This window comes from Anastrepha obliqua, chromosome 2 (genome assembly GCF_027943255.1).
Source record: "Anastrepha obliqua isolate idAnaObli1 chromosome 2, idAnaObli1_1.0, whole genome shotgun sequence".
NCBI lineage: Eukaryota > Metazoa > Arthropoda > Insecta > Diptera > Tephritidae > Anastrepha > Anastrepha obliqua.
Genome location: NC_072893.1, coordinates 71806405 through 71825826, shown reverse-complemented (window position 1 = coordinate 71825826; position 19422 = coordinate 71806405). Strand labels below are relative to the sequence as shown.

Here is a 19422-nt window from a genome sequence, read left to right as displayed (position 1 = left end):
ACAAGGGGGTGTACATTTACATGTTTTTGCAATTTGGCATTTGGATTTTAACACGTTGAGTGCCATGTGAGTCCAGGTTGGTCTCACAGTGCGAAGAGACTTTCAGGCCTCGTGGTGACACTTGGTCTCGCGGTATAATGTGTGAGATTTCGGTTTGTGCTGATGCAGCTGCTTCATAGAGGCTATTAGTAGTAATGTATTCACGCCATACTAGAGCCATTGCATTGTTTATGCTGCTTGGCCTATGGGTATGAAACCAATGTGGCATCATATGGCCTATTCAAAAATTCAAATATTCTATTGTATTATGTAAAAAAAATCGTGGGCGGACGAACCCCATTTTTTTGTTGTATGGTGACACTCAACGTGTTAAAATCAGAATATAAAAATTTTAATCAGAATATACACAAACTAACAAAGCAACAACAAGAAAACAGGTCACTTTGACATTTAAAATTCCAAATCGCAGTAAAAAATATACATATATAAAATAAAAATCAGCTCTTCAAGCTCAAATCAGAAACCGCACTGATAGAATGCAGTGCATTCGGTTGCGAATGTTGATAACCACAGGAAAGTGCGATGTTTACAGTATATTCAAACGGCCGCTCATGCAAACGTTTAGCGAAATGGACATGGCCATGCGGTAAACCAGACTGCAGTGATAAAAACACCACATTGATCGAGCATGAAACACACAACAATCGCAATGCATTGGATTTATCTCCATTACATAAAAGAACATAAAAGAATTATTATTCTTCGCTGTTGGTCCGGTAACCGCCTAAGCGATTCTTTCTGAGTTCAACAAACCCCGCCAGAGGTTTCTTTAAGGTGCTAACTGACGGCAACTAGAAATTCCAAGTTATACTCTCAACTTGGTCTTTCCAACGCAGTAGAGGCCTTCCTCTTCCATTGCTACCACGTTCGACATCGTCACGCATACTTTCAAACCCAGAGCATTTGTATCCATCCAAACTACATGTTCTGGCTAGCGATGGCGCTGAATCTTAATTCGCTGCACTATATCCACGTCTGCGCACAACTCATAGAGCTCATCATTTCATCGCTTTAAACATTCGCTGTCGCCAACTCGCAAAGACAGAATCTTTCTCTCGATCATTCCAAGGGCTGTCGTATCGGCTTTGTGGTCGTCCACAGTCCAAGGCGATATTATCGTTTATGGTGAAAAGAATTCTGAAGGTGTAGCCAAGATTAGACCCTTAACCGACTCACAGCGAATTTGAGAAAATCAGCTGATTGGCTAACGTCACCGAGGTCATGCAAGCGGTTTGTTTACGCAAAACTGAGATTGTATTGGAGATATACGAAAAAAATCAACACTTGTGCTACTTGCGGTTTAAACAACGACTGATTGGACGACTGGGTGAATATGTGTGAAATGAGCGGCCAGGCTTCGACTGCCGAGTACCCGGTGACGTTGCACAATATCGTTTTTCACCATAGTCGATTGATTATGTTTGCTGATGCTGGCTCTCAAGTATACGAAGACCTTGATTTTTGCAACTATATAATTGCGTACTGTAACGGGATTGCTGAGGTGCGATGTAATGATAGCAGATATTTCATTTTGTTCATATTGAAGCAAAATGGAGCCAGAAAAGGCTGAACTAACAGAGTCGTTACTGCACGCTCTTGTAAAAGATTTTGCCAGCTCGTTTCGGTTCTGCACTTCGCCGTGATTGCGGTGGCGGTATGTTTCTATACCAGGTAAAGGATGATCAATTTAGAGGTAATCGCATCGAATTGATTGGGCAATATTTATTATTTTGACCTTCATTTTTAAAGATAATACCTTTCCAATGTTGGCTTGTATGACTCACTGGAGGACTTCGGTCGGTATCTCATGAGTAACTTTAGGAATGTTGGCTTCCAATGTCAATCAAAGCTGTTTTATCCACAAAGCATTTAGATTTTGCATACCTCCACAAATAAAAGTCCAAAGGTGTGATATCACACGATCTTGGTGGCCAATCCACTGATTCAAGACGAAAGATAAATTGCTCAGCGAAACGACGACGCAATAGATCCATTGTTTCACAGACTGTATGGCTGGTGGCGCCGTCTTCTTGGGACCAAATGTTGTGGAGATCATGGGCTTCAATTTTCGGCATCAAAAAGTCGTTTATTATGGCGCGATAGCGTTCGCCTTTTACTGTTGCATTGGCGCCAGCCTCGTCTTTGAAGAAATATGGGCTGCTGATTCCTCCAGCCCATAGGCCGCACCAAACAGTTATTTGAAATGGATTTAATGGCTGTTCTGACATTAATACGGCAATTTTGCTTATTGACGTAGCCATTAGGGGGTTCCGGTGGTCTAGAGCTCGAAAATTTTGGGTATTTTCAGGAATTTTTTTGCAATAAAAAATGAAAAACGATATTTAAATTTTTTAGGCTTTTATTTAACTTCTTGTACATACAAAAATGAAAAAAAATATATATTTTTTCAATTTTAATAATTTAAAGAAATGGCGCTGAAGTTGACCGTCCCGAAAAATTGGACATGGACAGTGTTGTCTATTTTCTATTTCTATTTATCTGAAACACAAAAACCAAAAAAAATATTAATGTATAACTGTAGCTATGTCCCAGGTGAAAAAAAATTTGACAAAATGGCGCGGTTTTGAATTTGACTCTCTAAACATCTTTTTGAAGTGAAAACTTCTTTAGAATCGTTGGGAGTGATTTGAGAAAAAGTGAAACGAAAAAAGCGACACTCTTGGCTACGAAGCGTTATATTATATGTTGATATAAACGTAGCGACGAACTAAATAACTTTTAGGCCAGCGCCGACAGCATGGCGCGGTAGCCGAGCGACTAGCAATGTAAGCTTCCGATCCAAAATCCTTGGTTCGAATCACAAGAAAAAAATTTTTTTTATACAGTTATTTTATTTTATTTTATGATATGTTTATGAGGAGCTTTTTTTCATGGCAGAAATACACTCGGTGTTTTGCCATTGCCTGCTGAGGGGTGAGCGTTATTAGAAAAATAGTTTTCCTTAATTTTGGTGTTTTCACCGAGATTCGAACTGACGTTCTCTCTGTGAATTTTGAATAGTAGTCACGCACCAACCCATTCGGCTACGGCGTTTGTTTAATTTTACTGATGCAATATTTGAATAAAGTTTGCTTACTGTTTACACATTTTCCAAAGGTGACGGAGAACCAAAAAAAAAGTCGATTTTCAAACAAATACGAGTGCATATGTGTAATTGTGTTAGAGTTTCGGTCACGCCCCAGCAAAACCTGCGTGCATATGTGTTTGTAACATTCAAAAAAATGTAATTGTGTTAGAGTTTCGGTCACGCAGGTTTTGCTGGGGACGCTCATAATAGCAACCGCGTGTGTATTTTTATATTCGTTAATAATTTCATTTTTAAATATTTACCGCAATTATGCCGAAAAATAATGCAGAAAAGTGTCGTGAATATCGACAGAAAAAAAATCAATAAATAGCATCACGGAATTCATTCACGAAAATTTAATAAAGTATACACCAGAAGTATCGCGGATACTTAGAAAAGATTACGATAAAGTTCCAATGATTTTAAGTGGCGATTTTAACGTAAATTTTGCATTGGACACAGCGGTTCCTTCAATTGACGTTAATACAACATTCAATTTAAAAATGTGTAACAATCGCACTGAATCGACAACACGATCAAAAACAACCATTGACGCGGTATTTCAAAGATATGTTGACAACATCGAAACCAAAGCATTTGTATCATATTTTAGCTATCATAAGCCACTCGTATCATTTGTTGAAATTGAAAACATTGAGGATGAATAATAATAAAATGAAGAAAATAAAATATGAACTTTATAGCAATATTATAATGAACCTATAATTATCCCGCCCCTAATGCTGCTTTCGTCTCATTCTCTCTCAGTTTGTTTTACGGAAGGTTTCACTTCTATCGCGTCTAACCGTTAGACTGGTATTTTTTTTTTGGGGTTTTTTAATCAAAAAATATGAAACAATAAAATGATTCTAGTATGGGCGATAGTGATTGATGTTGTCAACAACATATTAAAATTTCAGACGATACGGTTGAATAGTTTTGTTTTTACAACACCAGGCCGAAAAAGTCGTTTCGAAATAAATGAGTTAAAAGCTTGAGGTACAGGAGCGGACCGCTTTCGACATATCGTAAAAACAAAAAATCGATTTTTTGAAATTTCTAGGCCACCAGATGGTTATGTACACCAGCGCGGTTATGGCCTGAGCGCGCGATGAACACTTTTCACAAAGCGTCGATTTTCATAATCCAATTGTAGGATTTGTAAAAGTTATTGAGACGTAAACCTTTCTATGTTGAAATGTCAATGAATACTAAAACAAAATTATGTATGTATTTACTTTGACAGTAGTCACGCGTGATACGTCAAAAAAAAACTTAATTGGAAAAAGTACCTCCAATCTGATCACTTTTTGAAGTGAAAACTTCTTTAGAATCGTTGGGAGTGATTTGAGGAAAAGTGAAACGAAAAAAGCGACCAACTTGGCTGCGAAGCGTTATATTATATGTTGATATAAAAGTAGCGACGAAATAAATAAAAATAACTTTTATTTTTTCTTGTGATTTGAACCAAGGATTTTGGGTCGGAAGCTCACATTGCTAGCCGCTCGGCTACCGCGCCATGCTGTCGTCGCTGGCCTAAAAGTTATTTAGTTACGAAGCGTTATATTATATGTTGATATAAATAATTTTTGTGAGCGTGTAATTCTCAAAAGTTTTATTAGGTTTATTATTTAAAATGTATTGACTAGGTAGTGTGGTTATCAGCTTAACATCTGATAGATCCTCCATCGGAGGACAACAAATGTTAAACTGATTTTTGGAAATGGGCGGAATGTTTTAGGGGCTTGCTCCTTCTCTGCCACGGGTTGACCCGGTATTGCAGTACCGCCGGGATTTCGGCTTTGAATAAATACAAGAAAATATATACTAATACATTTAGCTTTGGTGGGAAGAGCCATAAATTTTTATATGAATACATGTAGACGAAAATGGAATTTTTTTTTTGAAATTTGCATTGTAGGACATTTCTGATTATTTATTGAACAGTTTTTTGGTTTAGATACTGAAAGTCAGTTTAAGTGAATCGGTATAAATATTTCGTACATTAATTTTTGTGAGCGTGTAAATTCTCAAAAGGTTTATTAGAAAATCTATTGAAGTAGGTAGTGTGGTATCTGTTCCTATCAGCTTAACATCTGATAGATCCTCCATCGGAGGACAACAAATGTTAAACTAATTTTTGGAAATGCGCGGAGTGTTTTAGGGGCTTGCTCCGCCTCTGCCACGGGTTGACCCGGTATTGCAGTACCGCCGGGATTTCAGCCTTGAATAAATACAAGAAAAAATATACTAATACATTTAGCTTTGGTGGGAAGAGACATAAATTTTTATATGAATACAAGTAGACGAAAATGGAAGAAATTTGTAAGTCTGTTTCTTCGGTCCGTTTGGGTATTTTTTTTGACAACATCGAAACCAAAGCATTTGTATCATATTTTATCTATCATAAGCCACTCGTATCATTTGTTGAAATTGAAAACATTGAGGATGAATAATGATAAAATGAAGAAAATAAAATATGAACTTTATAGCAATATTATAATGAACCTATAATTATCCCGCTCCTAATGCTGCTTTCGTCTTATTCTCTCTCAGTTTGTTTTACGGAAGGTTTCACTTCTATCAAGTCTAACCGTTAGACTGGTATTTTTTTTTATTGAGTTTCAGTCGTACTGTAAATAAATGTCGTCGCATGTATCGAGATGTATTTGATTTAAAATCTCGCACCGCAAATTAAGACAATTTTTAAAGAACTCGTGACTATTTAAAATAATAAAAACCTTCTTCCTAGACGACATGTTGCACTGCCTTTCCTTGCGAGCAATGAAAGCAAAAAGCAAGCGAGCATCTCATAAGCTTTAATAAGTAATGTATTTACAAACTACGTGACTATCTACATACATACATACGCACATCTCACTGTTCAAACTATTTAATGGCACTTTTATTTTAGGTGTAATGCATCATCTTCATTTATGTATCATAATTATGTATTCAGGTATTCAGTTCAGATGACTTTTCTTTTCAGTTCCTTATAACAATTTTACATAGATGACTACTTCTATAGAATTATATACATCCAAATATATATATACTTGTATATACATGCATATTTGCTTACGAATCCGCTCTCATTCATTCTCGAATCGGATTGAACTTTGAATTCTTTACATTTCTCTTTAATTGCCAATCACGTCGAATAAATACTTAGTGCATTGATACATACTTACTAATATGTATGCGTATGTGTGTAGATGTACCCATAAAACTTAATAACGTACATATGTATAAATCTTAAAACTTGTAAACAAATAATAACGAATAATGTAATAATTAGCCATCCTAAAAGTAGCCGAATGGATAATCGAGAGGAGATGGAGCGGGAAACAGATTGGAGTCTTCAGTGACAGTCAGGCTGCATTGAAGGCCCTGGAGAACGCGAAGCAAACCTCAAAGATTGTTCAAGAATGTAAGAAGAAGCTTAATTTTGTCGCAAGACAAAACAGGCTTGTACTTATATGGGTTCTGGGACACTCCGGTGTTCAAGGAAACGAAATTGCCGACGAATTGGCCAACCGTGGATCAGCGGTGCCCCGACAGGGGTCAGAGCCAATAATCGGATTAAGTCCCGCAGGAATCAAGAATTGGATCAGCGATTATGTAGGCAATCTACATAAAGAGCGATGGTCCGGTCTGGAACGCTGCAGAACTGCAAAGTGTTTTGTGACAAGTCCGAACAGAAAACTGTCAAACTTTCTACTAAAACTTAGAAGGAAAGATATTCGGTTGATGGTCGGTATCATTACAGGACATAACCCATGGGGTCAGCACATGACCACCATTGGAATTATCGAGAACCCGGTATGCCTGTCATGCTTGGAGGAGGCGGATAGCACTAAGCACTTTCTCTGTGAGTGTCCTGCCTTTGCTAGAGCAAGGCTACGAGTATTCGGTTCCGATGTCATGAGAATGAGTAATATTCGTTCTCTAAAACTGGAGGATATTTACAGATTTGCCAAAGAATCTGGAAAATTCTCACAGGACTAACTATCTCTATCTCTGTCTCTATTCTTTCCTATCTCTTTCTCTGATACTTTTCTCCTTCCCTCCTTGACTATCTACCCCCTTTCCAGAGCTTTAAATACAATGTGCTCTTTGGCCTGAGTGTTTTAGGAGCCACCAAATCTCCTGGTACTCCTTGGCTCGACCTTTTCAAATTCAATTCATTCAATAATTAGCTCATTAAGCCTTTCTTAGGTAATTGGCTAAGAGTCTGCTCCCATTTTTGACATGCCTCTTAAATGTATCTCACAAATGGATTATAAATTGTTTAGAACTAGAGCCTATTACACAGCCAATAATATAATAAGTCATATAACAAAATATGCCGGCAATACCATAGATGGCTTGTGCTCCAAAGTGAACGATTTTCTTGCCAGCCTTTCTCGCTTTTTCACAGCGAAAAATGTTCCGCTTTCCTCCACTAAATCCGGCGACCCTCTTTAAATAAATAATTGCCTAACAACTATGTAGCATTAAGCACCCAAAGTCAAACAAAGGCTTTGGCTGCTGTACACACACATATACAAGGTGAAGTCCAAAATATATTAAACAAGACTGGCGTCATATCAAATTTTGTTTTAAAATCGATAAAACGTTTACCGAAACATTTGAATTGATGAAAGAAGTTTATTGCGATGATGGTGAATTTCCTGCCAGAGTTCATGCGTGGATGACACGTTTTAGAGATGGTTGTGAGGATATAAATGACAATGAATATACGGGCCGCCCAAAATCACTAATCAGCGAAAACTCCATCGAAATGGATCGTACATTTATCAAAAATGAACCGAAATCATCGTTCAAATTCATGGAATCGGAGTTAAATATCTCCAAAACACGGATTTATCGGATTTAAACTAATCATTTGGACCTACGAAAGGTCTCCTCACGTTTCATTCCGCATAAATTAACTGAGGACCAAAAATTGCTCAGAATTCAACATTCGAAAATCCTCATTAAAGAGGCGAGCAAAGGCGAGAACTTCCTTTACAACATTGCAACTGGTGATGAAACGTAGTGTTTCCAACATGAATCTGGAACTAAGCGTCAAAGTGCCGAATGAAAGGCCCCAGACGAGCCACCACCCAAAAGACCGCGTTTGGAGAAGTCAAAAATCAAGTCGATGCTCATTTGTTTTTATGATTCCAAGGGCATTGTCCACAAGGAGTTCGTATCAACGGGCCAAATCGTCAATGTAATTTTCTAACTTGGAATTTTGAAGCGCTTGTTGAATACCGCAAAGGAGGAAGCTGGCGCTTATTGCATGATAATGCACAATCTCATCGATCCACTCTTGTGACTGATTTTTTGACTATAAATCGCATTTTAACCATCAATCACTCACCGTATTCGCCTGATATGGCTCCATGTAACTTCTACTTATTCGGAAAATTGCATTTGGTGATGAAAGGAAAAGGTTTTATGTCCGTAGAGGTCATCCAAAAGACTTGTACCGACATCCCGAAGCACATTCCGGTTAATGACCTGAAACACTCTATCGAAAAGCATTTAAATCGCACAAAGCAGTGTATCGAAGCCAGACTATTTTAAATAAATAAATTCGAAGTTATCAGAACAAAGCTCCTGTCGTTTATATTTTAGATCCGTCTTATTTATTTTGAACTTCACCTTGTATATAGTATATGTACATCTAATTGGCACTTACACCCTTTTAGGGTGTTTGGCCGACCTCCACCTCTTGTTTGTGGCGTGCGTCTTGATGTAGTTCCACAAACGGAGGGACCTACACTTTTAAGCCGACTCCGAGCGGCAGATATTTTTTATTAGGAGCTTTTTGTATATATGCAAATGGGAAAATTCTAACTAAGATATGTATTTCACTCAGTAATGTACAATATACTCTAATTTCGTAAAAAAATATATTATCAAGAAGCTCACTTCCTTACATATGTACATATGCCTGCACATTAATGTGCCTACACATATATGTATGCATGTACACATACATACAAAGTTATTTAATAAGTAAAAAATAAGTGCCGCTATAATCGATGTTTCATATTTTCCTCCCTTCTTCAAAAAACTCACTTGCATGCAAGTAGTATCAGTTAGAGCTGGACTCGAGTTTTGCACAGATAAGAAAAATTATTTTCTCGTGCCTCAATTTGGCTTTAGATTACTTCTATAAGCTGAGTTTAAAAAAAGGAATTAGTTATGAATCATTCCGAAAGAACAAAGCCAAAATGATAGGCCTTATCTTTTTAATTCAAACTTCTTGCTGTATGTAACATTTTCTTTTCGTAGCTATAACTAAATAATCACTTTTATGAACTTTATATTATTTTGTAGATTATTCGAACATTAACCACAACCGAACAAAGTCTGCCTATCCATCATTGGTACCCACCAACCACATTACGCCATATACACTGCTCCGTATTGCGCACACCACAATCACTAGCGCACACTTATGACAGGGTAGTATATCCAACACCTGTCCCTTCTGCCAATCCACAGCCAGTGTGTATCACCTACTGGTATCCGGCGCAGAGCTTGCTTCTCCAAGTCATTACCACCTCAGCAACGGGGATCCTCTCCAACTTTTAAAAGATGCCACTCAAGGTAACATCAAACAAATTTATAAATTTCTAAAGCACACCGACCTACATACATATGTACTTCGTCGTAGGCCGAAAGCCTCTGCTGCTAGCGCTGCGTTTGATTGAGTTTACTAATAATTTTATTATCATCACCCTATCACCCTCTTATTACCCTTGCTTTTTAACTTCTACATATCGAAGCTCCCCCAGCCTCCAGAGGGAGTCAACCTGGTCGCCTATGCTAACGATTGTTCGATAATGGCGTCGAGCAATGACCTTGATGGCCAGTGCTCCAAACTTAACGATGACTTACCAGCCTTTCTCGTTTTTTCACTGGAACTAATGATTCAAAGTGGATTAAGCTTCAGACACGCCAGAATACTGCAGTCAGGACAGCCACGGGATACCTCCTGAAGTCAGCCCTACAACACCTACTCAATCAGGCACTAATGCTTCCCGTCAAGGAAAACCGAAAAACATTTCGTTGAGTGATGAGCCTAAATTATAAATCCATATATAGAAGAAACTGCGGTCGTACGATGGCGATTAACCAAAACACGATTCACGTCTAGTGAAGTGTTGCACTTCTCAATCACCGGATCCCAATTCCATTGAGAATCTTGGTTGTCATATTTAGCAGCCCTTTAAAGCAGTAAATATAGCAATTTGAGTAGCTTGTGAACACAAACAGAAAATGTCGGCAACGCAATTAGAGAAGATAGATGTGCGACTCTTGAGGAAAGTTTGCCACGGCGATTGATGCTGTCATTGAAAACAAGGGGTTTTCAAGAAAGGTTTTTTCTATGTAATTTGCTATTATTTTCAGTTAAGCATATGATAATCGTAAAAATGCTAAATTCTTTAATTTATTATACCTCCATAGTAAAAATGGAGACATATTTTCATCTACGAAGATACTGTTAAGGTTTGGGGTAGTCAGAGGCCCGAAAAAATGATGATTTGCAATAATTTTTTTTTTTTGCTAGTCAATTGCGTTATTTTACAAAAATAAAAACATAACATTAATACACCTTAGCAAAATTAAAAAAAAAAAATATTAATAATTGTAAAAGTTAGCGCTATTTGTGTGGAGTCCCTTTCTCCAGAAGCTCCTTGCGGTGATCATCACAAGTTCTTGGAGATTCATCTAAAATCAATTGGACAAGAGAAATTAGTTTTATTAATAGGTAATCTTGTGCCTGATCGAAGCTTTTTTGTTTCTCAAAATTAACAATGTGGCGGCCTCAGAAAATGTTTTTCAAATTTTCGAGAAAAAAACCGACAATGAAATATTTAAAAAAAAATCGAAATTAAACAAAAAGTTTTTCGATCAGGCTCGAGTTTTTTATGTTTTTCAAAAGCAAGATACATTTTATTGAAATCTACCAAGCGACTTTTAAGTTACAGTGAACACCAGTTCAAAAAACATAGTTTTGAGAAAATCGCATTTAAAGTTTTGCAATCGATTACCGGAGCGCCCGAGCGCCCTTTGTTAATTGTTGAATAACTTGAAAAGTATTTATTGGATTCAAAATTTTCACACAATATTTTAAGAAAACGCAAAACAAAAAAAAAAATTAAATTTTTTGAAAATTCTGACTACCTCTAATCCCTTAATAGATATCATGATTTTTTTATTTAGCATAAAAAATTTTCCTTAGGATTATGACACTCTTGCAGCAGGCGAGCGATATAAAGGGTTTTCCAATAAGGGGTGTTATTTTGATATTCAAAGAAAAATGCAATTTTTTAATATAAATGATCGGATGTTTATTTCATTATAAAGAGGAAGGTATGCCGTTAATAGTGGAAAATAACATTAGGCAAATGACCACCACGACCACGCTTACGGGACAATATCCTTTTCATGAAATTTTCCATAACCGAATTGTGGCAGTTCTATGTCCGCGATAGTCTCACGAATTCCATCTTAAAGGTCTTGAATCGACCCTGGGCTGTTGGCGTAGACCTTCTACAGGGTGGCTGATGAAAGCCGCTATCAAAAAAAAAATTGAATAACTTTTTTTCTTTTTAAGTTATCTGTTCCATTTTTGTTTTAATTTGCAGATTGATCTTTAAAATTTATTAAAATGGATAACTGGGACACGCAAACAAGAATTTGGATAGTCCGCCGCTATCACGCACTGGAGTCCGTAGTTTTGGTACAGAGAGAGTACAGGCGGATGTTTGGCGGCGATCCCCCGAGCAGATGGACCATAATGAGACTGGTGAATAATTTTGCTGAGCAAGGAACAGTCGCAAGAAGGCCTTATCATCGAAACCCACCAGTTCGGACGGAGGAAACGATCGCTGCTGTAGCTGCAGCTATACAAAGCAATCCAAGGGTTTCAACAAGAAGCTTATCTGCTCAACTTGGTGTCAGTCGACAGTCTTTGCAAACAATAATGCACAAAGATTTAGACTTATTTCCCTACAAAATTCAAATGGTTAACAAACTGAATGCAGCAGACTTGCCGATTCACTTGGAATTTTGTCAGAAGATCCTGCAAATGGTGGAAGAAGACCAAAACATGTTAAACTGCCTTTTCATGTCTGATGAGGCCCATTTCGATTTAAACGGCAATGTGAACAAACAAAATTGTCGAATATGGAGTACTTCTAACCCACAGATACTCCACGAGACGGAATTGCATCCTCTTCGCGTGACAGTGTGGTGTGCGGTTTCTTCACGCTGTATTGTCGGGCCTTACTTTTTTGAAGAAAATGGTCACACCGTTACGGTTACTGGAAACCGTTATTTGAAAATGCTGAAAGAATTTTTCTATCCAGAACTACGCCGGAAGAGAATTCCTTTCAACTCTGTGTGGTTTCAACAAGATGAGGCAACGTCTCACATAGCCCAGACTGTTATGACAGAGTTGCGACGAAAATTTCCCAGTAAACTGATTTCAAGAAACTCCGAATTTCGTTGGCCCCCCAGGTCGCCTGACCTTACTGCACCTGACTTTTTCTTGTGGGGTTTATGTAAACAAGAAGTTTATAAAACAAAGCCAACAAATTTGGATGAACTAAAACAATCCATTCGGGCAACAATTGCGGCTATTCCTGTCGCAACTCTCAAAGCAGCAATGAACAACTTTTTACTAAGATGCCGCACTTGTGTCAACGAGCATGGGGGGCATTTAAATTCAATTCTTTTTAAAACTAGTTAAGCTACATTTAATAAAATTTAATGACCTTCAACTTGAAAAAAAATAAATGAATTCCATATACTAAAAAAAGTTATTTGAGTTTCTTAATGTAGCAAAATTCATCAGCCACCCTGTATTTCACGTGGCCCCAAAGAAAAAAGTTGCAAGGTGTTAAATCACAAGATCTCGGTGGCCAATAGTAATCACCTCTCGAAGAGGTCTGGAAACTTTTCCCGTAAAAGATCAATGGTTTCGTTGCTTGTGTGACACGTAGCGCCGTCTTGTGGAAAATAAACGTTGCCCAGATTAATACCATCCAATTCCGGCCATAAAAAATCGTTAATCATCTCTCGATAGCGATAGATAACATCTGTTATTGGAAAACCCTTTAGTACACGACGTGACGCAACGGTAGTACATCGATATTTTGGCTATTTTTCTTTGAGTTATACTTCTATACAAAAACAAAATTCTTTTGTTCAAATTTTGTAGCGTGGTGTATGTGTATGCACATATGCACATTTGACTTCACATGAGTACTGTGTTCAATGCTATCAAGCAACAAAATAAAAGCCAGGAAATCTAAAATCGTCCAGAAATTATCCATATTATAGTGCCCATAGACAGTATCTTGTGGAGAAAATTGCAAAATCAATTATAAATCAATATAAAAAGTATAATGGGCATAAAATGTTTGAAAAATGTTGATATGGCTGTACACAAACGCACATACATATGTACATATACATGCACATACGAACCAGTTTGCAAGCGTGAAACACAAAGCACTTAAACATGAGAAGCTGAATTAAAACTGGGCAAAGTTCAAATTACACACAGCGCAAATTAAATACGACTTATTACACGGACAGAAAAGAAAAACAAATATTCCCTTCAGATTGAAACGCATACTAGAGAATCACGCACATAGCGCATACTATACATATGAAGTCGTGTAAAACTTATGGGTAAACACTTGACGAATGTGGGAAATATTTTGATATAATATTTCATATTAGTATTTTCAGCTATTTATGTGTCTTTGCTTTAGCGGACGTTTGGCACTTGACGGACATCGATATATGTTACCTATACAGCATACTCGTACTCGTAACAGTATATACCGCTTTATTCAAATAAATCGACTTCAATTACAGAAATACTAATTAGTTACACTTTACACTTAGTTACTAACAAAAGTACAAACCATCTACTTAATTATAAATACACACTTAATAATTTTTGCACATCAAATATGTACATATGTATATATTATTATTGTATTTTGTATACAGTATATTTAATCGTTTACTTTCAGTGTGTTATCGCAGCTATCTCGGTTCAATACAATTTATATGTAGGTTATTCGATCTTGCATAGTTTTATTGTGGTGCCTTAGGGATCAAAAAATTTAAATTTTGTTTTTTATAACCAATTTCGACAAATAATATAAAGAGGCGTTTTGTATAAAAACCATTAACCTCTACACTCAAATTTAATTATTTTACTTATTAGCAACGAGATTTTGTGGGCAATATTTGCAAATAGAAATAAAAATGACTTATAAAAATTGATATTATTTATTTATTTATTTATTTAAAAATTTATTTAATTTATTTAATAAAAAAAATTTATTTAATTTATTTAATAAAAAAAAATTTATCTATAAAAAAGTAATAAGGGCATAAATAATATACAGTACAGTACAGGGTAATTGTAGAGCGCGAATTATAATATAATATTTAACACCGAGAAAGTGTGTGAATGCGTAGTTTCTTAGCCAGTCAATTTTTGAAATACCCTGTTTACAATCTTTTCACTTAGTACACTAAATACATCCGCATTAGATGTGCAATTACGAGTTCATATAAAAAAAACAAAAATTAAATGCTAAGTATATGTAGAAGGGGAGTATATAGTGCAATCACGTATTAAAGGGTTGTTTTTGTACACCGCATTACAATTTAGTTGAATCCGCTGATATGATATGCCTACGCCTGTATACGTTTTACGAGTTGATAGAATAAACTGGCAGCAAAAAGCCATGATACGATACCAAGCTGTTGGAAAATCACACCGCCACTAACACCACTAATCATTGATGCTTGTTTCGCTACACGGGGAGTATTGTGGCATATCGTTTCATTTTTAATGAAGCGGAACATTGATTCAAAAATGTTAGCAGGAGTGATTTCACTGCATGTCTCCAATTTCTGTACAATACACTTTTCTAGATCCAGCATTTCTTCACATTGTTTGGTACCCATCACAAATTTGGGCAGTTGTTTGATGTCACTGAGTCCATTCTGTGGGACATACCCTGAAAATGTGCTATTTATGCAGTTTTGTATGTCGTCCTTTTTCGAATCCAGACATTCTGGCCCTTTCTCTGCAATAAAGAGGGCTATTTGGTCGCCTCCTTTATGGCATACGAAATTTAGAAGACTACGCACGATGCGCATGAACACTTCCTGATGCTCTTTTTCATCCTTATCCAAGCATGCTGCTAACTTGCTGTTGAATGTTTCAATACAGTTAAGAGCTTCAGGTTGTTTGTTACAATATTTGTTGAATACGACATCAAGTTCGCCCTTAGGACTTGCCTCATCAATTTCCGCTTGAATGGCAGTAAAATTCAATATATTTGTAGCGCAATCTGACAGTGTTGAAACAGCGTTTTCTATTTCAATATAAGCCGCCTCGCCTTTTTCCTTGCCTGCTACTGAAACACATTTGTCGCGAACAAGAGTCTTTGCATCGTCCAGCGTCAAATTAGTGTTGGCCAACTCTGGTGGTAGTTTTTGTTGCAGGTCATTAACATTTATTTGGCTTAAGTCGATGTCGGCAGAAGAGGGACTACCTTTTGCAGTGTCGACGGCAACTATCAAGACAACAATTGACAGCAAAGCTGTAACTATAAATGGTCGATTCATTTTGCTCTACTTTCGCAAATAATGCTAAGGCACAAGGTTTTTTTTCAACTTATTTAAACTGTTTCTACCGAACACTTTTCTTTTGCAGGTCAGCAAACGGGCCACAGAAATGTATTTCGACTTGCGTTGAATTTGAAAAATATTAAAACTGAACTAATCAACTATTGCATTTCGCGGACACACAAAGACTGAAGTGCTCCACTGCGATGAAAAAGCTGATTCACTACCTTTTTGCGCGATTACAACAGCAGCCGTACATAAGCGAAAGAGTGGGGACCGCTACCGTTCCAAACGAAACAAAAGAGCCAAGTAAATGCTCAAAGATACTCTCGTTGTCGTCGTCGTTGTCCGATGACTCTCGCCTTGGCCTTTATTGAGGTTTGAGATTGCAGTTGCAGTACGGCACACGAATGCAATTCTCTTGCTATGGTCTTCAAGTAGTTCTACACAAATTTAATTAATGTAAGTTAGCCAAAGATGATAACTTGCCTTCCACCATCACGGATTATAAATATATTTCGAGCCTTCTTATTGCTAAATCTCCCGATTTACGAAAATCCGATTCAACACAAAAGAAAAAATGTATGGTTGCATTCAAGGTGGATCGCCTTGGTTGCATTTTTATCAAAGTAGTGCCAAAAAATATTGTAGAAGATGGGATAAAGAAGAATTGTATGAAGTACACAATCAGCCACGAATTAGTTTACGGCAGTAAGACATTTAAAGGTACATTTACATATGCCGTAATTAGCAATAAATCCACAAAATTGATCTACCCGTTCACATATGGCAGATTACCTCAAAAATTGACAATCAGCTGTCAATACTGTGTTGAGAGGTTTTTCTTCATAGAAATTGCTTGAGTGGAATATTTTGGAGTTTTTGGTTTGTTTAATTATTAGTAACGAATGAGGAAAAGACAAAGGGAAGGAATAGTCAATTTAATTGGCTGCTAATAATAAACAGTTGGAGGAAATTCTTATGCGACGTTTACTGAGGTTGCAAAAAATTATGGCAGCAATGCGCATGGGATATTCAATATTATATTTTATATTGAGTAATAAGAGGACAAAACGTTTATGAACACACGTTATTTTCTGTAAAATGTATCCATAATTAATAATATTTAACAAATATTTTATTAGAATTATGTCTAATAATTCTATGAAGAAAAACCTCTCAAAGCAGTATTGACAGCTGATTATCAATTTTGCAGGTAATGTGCAATATGTTAACGGGTAGATTAATTTGGTGGATTTATAGGTGATTAATGCATTTGTCAACGTATTATTAGACGCCAATCTTCCGTTTTTCTTCACACAAGATAATGTATTTTAACTGTATTTACAAAAAAAAATATCAATATTGGTACTAACTTTATATATTTTTAATAAAAATATATGCAATGTTTGAGTGCTGAACGAAACATTAACCAAATTAAGCTTAGTATTGTCGCTCTATTGAAATGTATTTATATTGGGACGAAAAGGCATCCGTTGGTACCCATATGGACAGTGGTGTATCGAAATGGCATCTTTTAAGCTAATTGGGTCTGGGATGTATCGCTCAGATAACACCTCCACCAACCAGCCCATATGGGCACTTTTGTAAATATAGTTATATTTATTTATAACTTACTAAAAAATATCCAACTTTCATTTCGTTTTCTTTTATAACATTTTTATATTCTCTATCTTGTTGTCATTCTCTATTGAAATTTTATCTCCCTACAGATGTCACAGAACTCACTGAATTGAAAGTCAGGTTACTTCTCGAATTGACGTTCGCTTACAGCTGATAAGCGACGAAGAAGAGGAATGGAAAAAGTTGAAAGCTGATTGGGAATCGTCGTAATTTTTTATTGACTTTATTTAGCTTATATTTCCATAAACAATTACTTATTTTGTTTTTGACGCGAAGTTACGACACGGTGGATAATTTTTTCCCAAAACATCTACTTAGTGACAAAGCAAGCAGCAAAATGTGCTAGTGTACTGTACGGCAATAAGAAAACATTTTGCGTTTTACAGCTGAAGCTGCCAGCGGCAATAGCCATCACCGAAACAGCTGTATGACGCTGTTGCATTATTTTTGTATGTCCTGCTTTGTAATATTTGTAAAAGGTTGCTTGTAGATGGCAGAATTTGAGCAGACTACGAACGCTATGACGATTGAGACGAATACCAAAGAAGTTTTACCAAATCAGGTCGAAGCGATGCCTGCTGATGGTGCTTCGTCTTGCTCGTCTATAGGTACTGACGATTCCAATGGCAAAACAAGTGAGCAACAGTCATCAACCGCTATTGCAACAACTGTATCGACAAATAAGTCGTCACCTTTGACGGCTCTTTCAGAGGAAACTAGTTCAACTTACCCCTTGAGTATAATTAATGGTCTAGACCAATTCAAACCTATAGTGGCATTTCCAGACCTCTCGTTCGAAGAAGTAGGTGAACTTTTTTAACAACATTTATAAAATGATTAACATATCAGAAATCGAGATACAAATCTACTTATCTTTTAATGGTTTCAGAAAATTGGTCATGGCTCCTTTGGAGTAGTTTATAAAGTGAAATGGCAAACACGACTTGTGGCTGCAAAAGAGTTTATGGCAAATCCCGACCAAGCAGAAGCCATTGAAACGGAGGTAATCTTGCTTACATTTGCGTTAATACCTAATGCATTAAGCCAGTTATTTGTAAGTTTCATAGTTTCAAAGTTTCATAGTTTTCATAGATTTCAAAAGAAATCATTTTCACAAATTTAGTGGTACGCATACGAACTATCATCATTATTTTAGAGTTAAGTAAAAGGTGAGAGAAGATTACGTAGCGCGAATGCCGTGGTAAATTATATTAGGGAAACGATTTCAAATATCAGACTGACTTAGGCTGACTTAGCCTACGCGCATGCCAAAACTGAAGCAGCCTTTGCTATAATCACGCATACATCCTTTATTAGGCCACTGTTCTTCAATTTTTTTCGTTCGTCTTGATGAAGTTCCACATATAAATGGATCTCCATTTTTACGCCGCTTCCAAAGCAGATACTCTTTATGTGAAACTTTTTCATACGAGAAATGCAGTTGAAGCATTCTCATCGCCTGAATACTACTCGAAAAATTGTCTATCATTTGGACCAATGGTAACGGACTATGGCGACCGCGATAGGCAACTATAAGGGCGTCAAAAGTAATTTAAAACGAGTTTTTTTAGAGATATGAGCCGATTTTCAAAATGGATATAATTCTCTAATGGATATTACTCTCGCTATAATACAATATTTTAATTAGCTAAACAACAGATAAACTTCCGTTTATGTGATTTAAAAACAAATTGCAATTAAAACTTTTCCCACTGTTTGCAGGTTCGACAACTGTCTCGCGTGAGCCATCCTAACATTATAGAGCTTTATGCGATTACCGCAAATCAGCATTCAATATACCTCATTATGGAATTTATGGAAGGCGGATCCTTACATACCTTCTTGCATGGTAAAGTGAAGCCCTATTATTCGACAGCACATGCCATGAGTTGGGCGCGCCAATGTGCAGAGGTAAATGAATGCTATTTTTTGGGTTAAGCTTAATTTATTAAAGCATATCC

General features: G+C 36.7%; 2 protein-coding genes and 2 pseudogenes across 3 annotated transcripts in view; 3 read left to right on the top strand and 1 right to left on the bottom strand.

Moving 5' to 3' along the window:
• The first annotated feature begins 4774 nt into the window (after positions 1-4774).
• Positions 4775-4958, top strand: LOC129239889 (U2 spliceosomal RNA; annotated as a pseudogene).
• Positions 4959-5195: 237 nt separating this feature from the next.
• Positions 5196-5381, top strand: LOC129239839 (U2 spliceosomal RNA; annotated as a pseudogene).
• An 8614-nt stretch (positions 5382-13995) lies between these two features.
• On the bottom strand, positions 13996-16401 carry LOC129237794 (27 kDa hemolymph protein). The gene has a single exon (XM_054872728.1). The coding sequence runs from the start codon at positions 15815-15817 to the stop codon at positions 14876-14878; it is 942 nt and encodes a 313-aa protein (XP_054728703.1). The 5' UTR covers positions 15818-16401; the 3' UTR covers positions 13996-14875.
• A 1190-nt stretch (positions 16402-17591) lies between these two features.
• Positions 17592-19422, top strand: part of LOC129237738 (mitogen-activated protein kinase kinase kinase 7-like) — a 60404-nt gene continuing 58573 nt past the window's right edge. Inside the window, exons 1-4 of one of the 2 annotated variants that reach the window (XM_054872655.1) lie at positions 17592-17886; positions 17952-18263; positions 18351-18464; positions 19184-19372. In XM_054872655.1, coding sequence (XP_054728630.1) covers positions 17952-18263; positions 18351-18464; positions 19184-19372 — 615 coding nt within the window. In that variant the 5' untranslated portion in view covers positions 17592-17886. Of the gene's footprint in view, positions 17887-17940; positions 18264-18350; positions 18465-19183; positions 19373-19422 lie in introns of both variants that reach the window. The other variant, XM_054872654.1, reaches the window with a different exon arrangement.

Bases quoted from the DNA above. Each gene is read 5' to 3' on its own strand.
- LOC129237794 (XM_054872728.1), bottom strand. From the start codon at position 15,817: ATGAATCGACCATTTATAGTTACAGCTTTGCTGTCAATTGTTGTCTTG.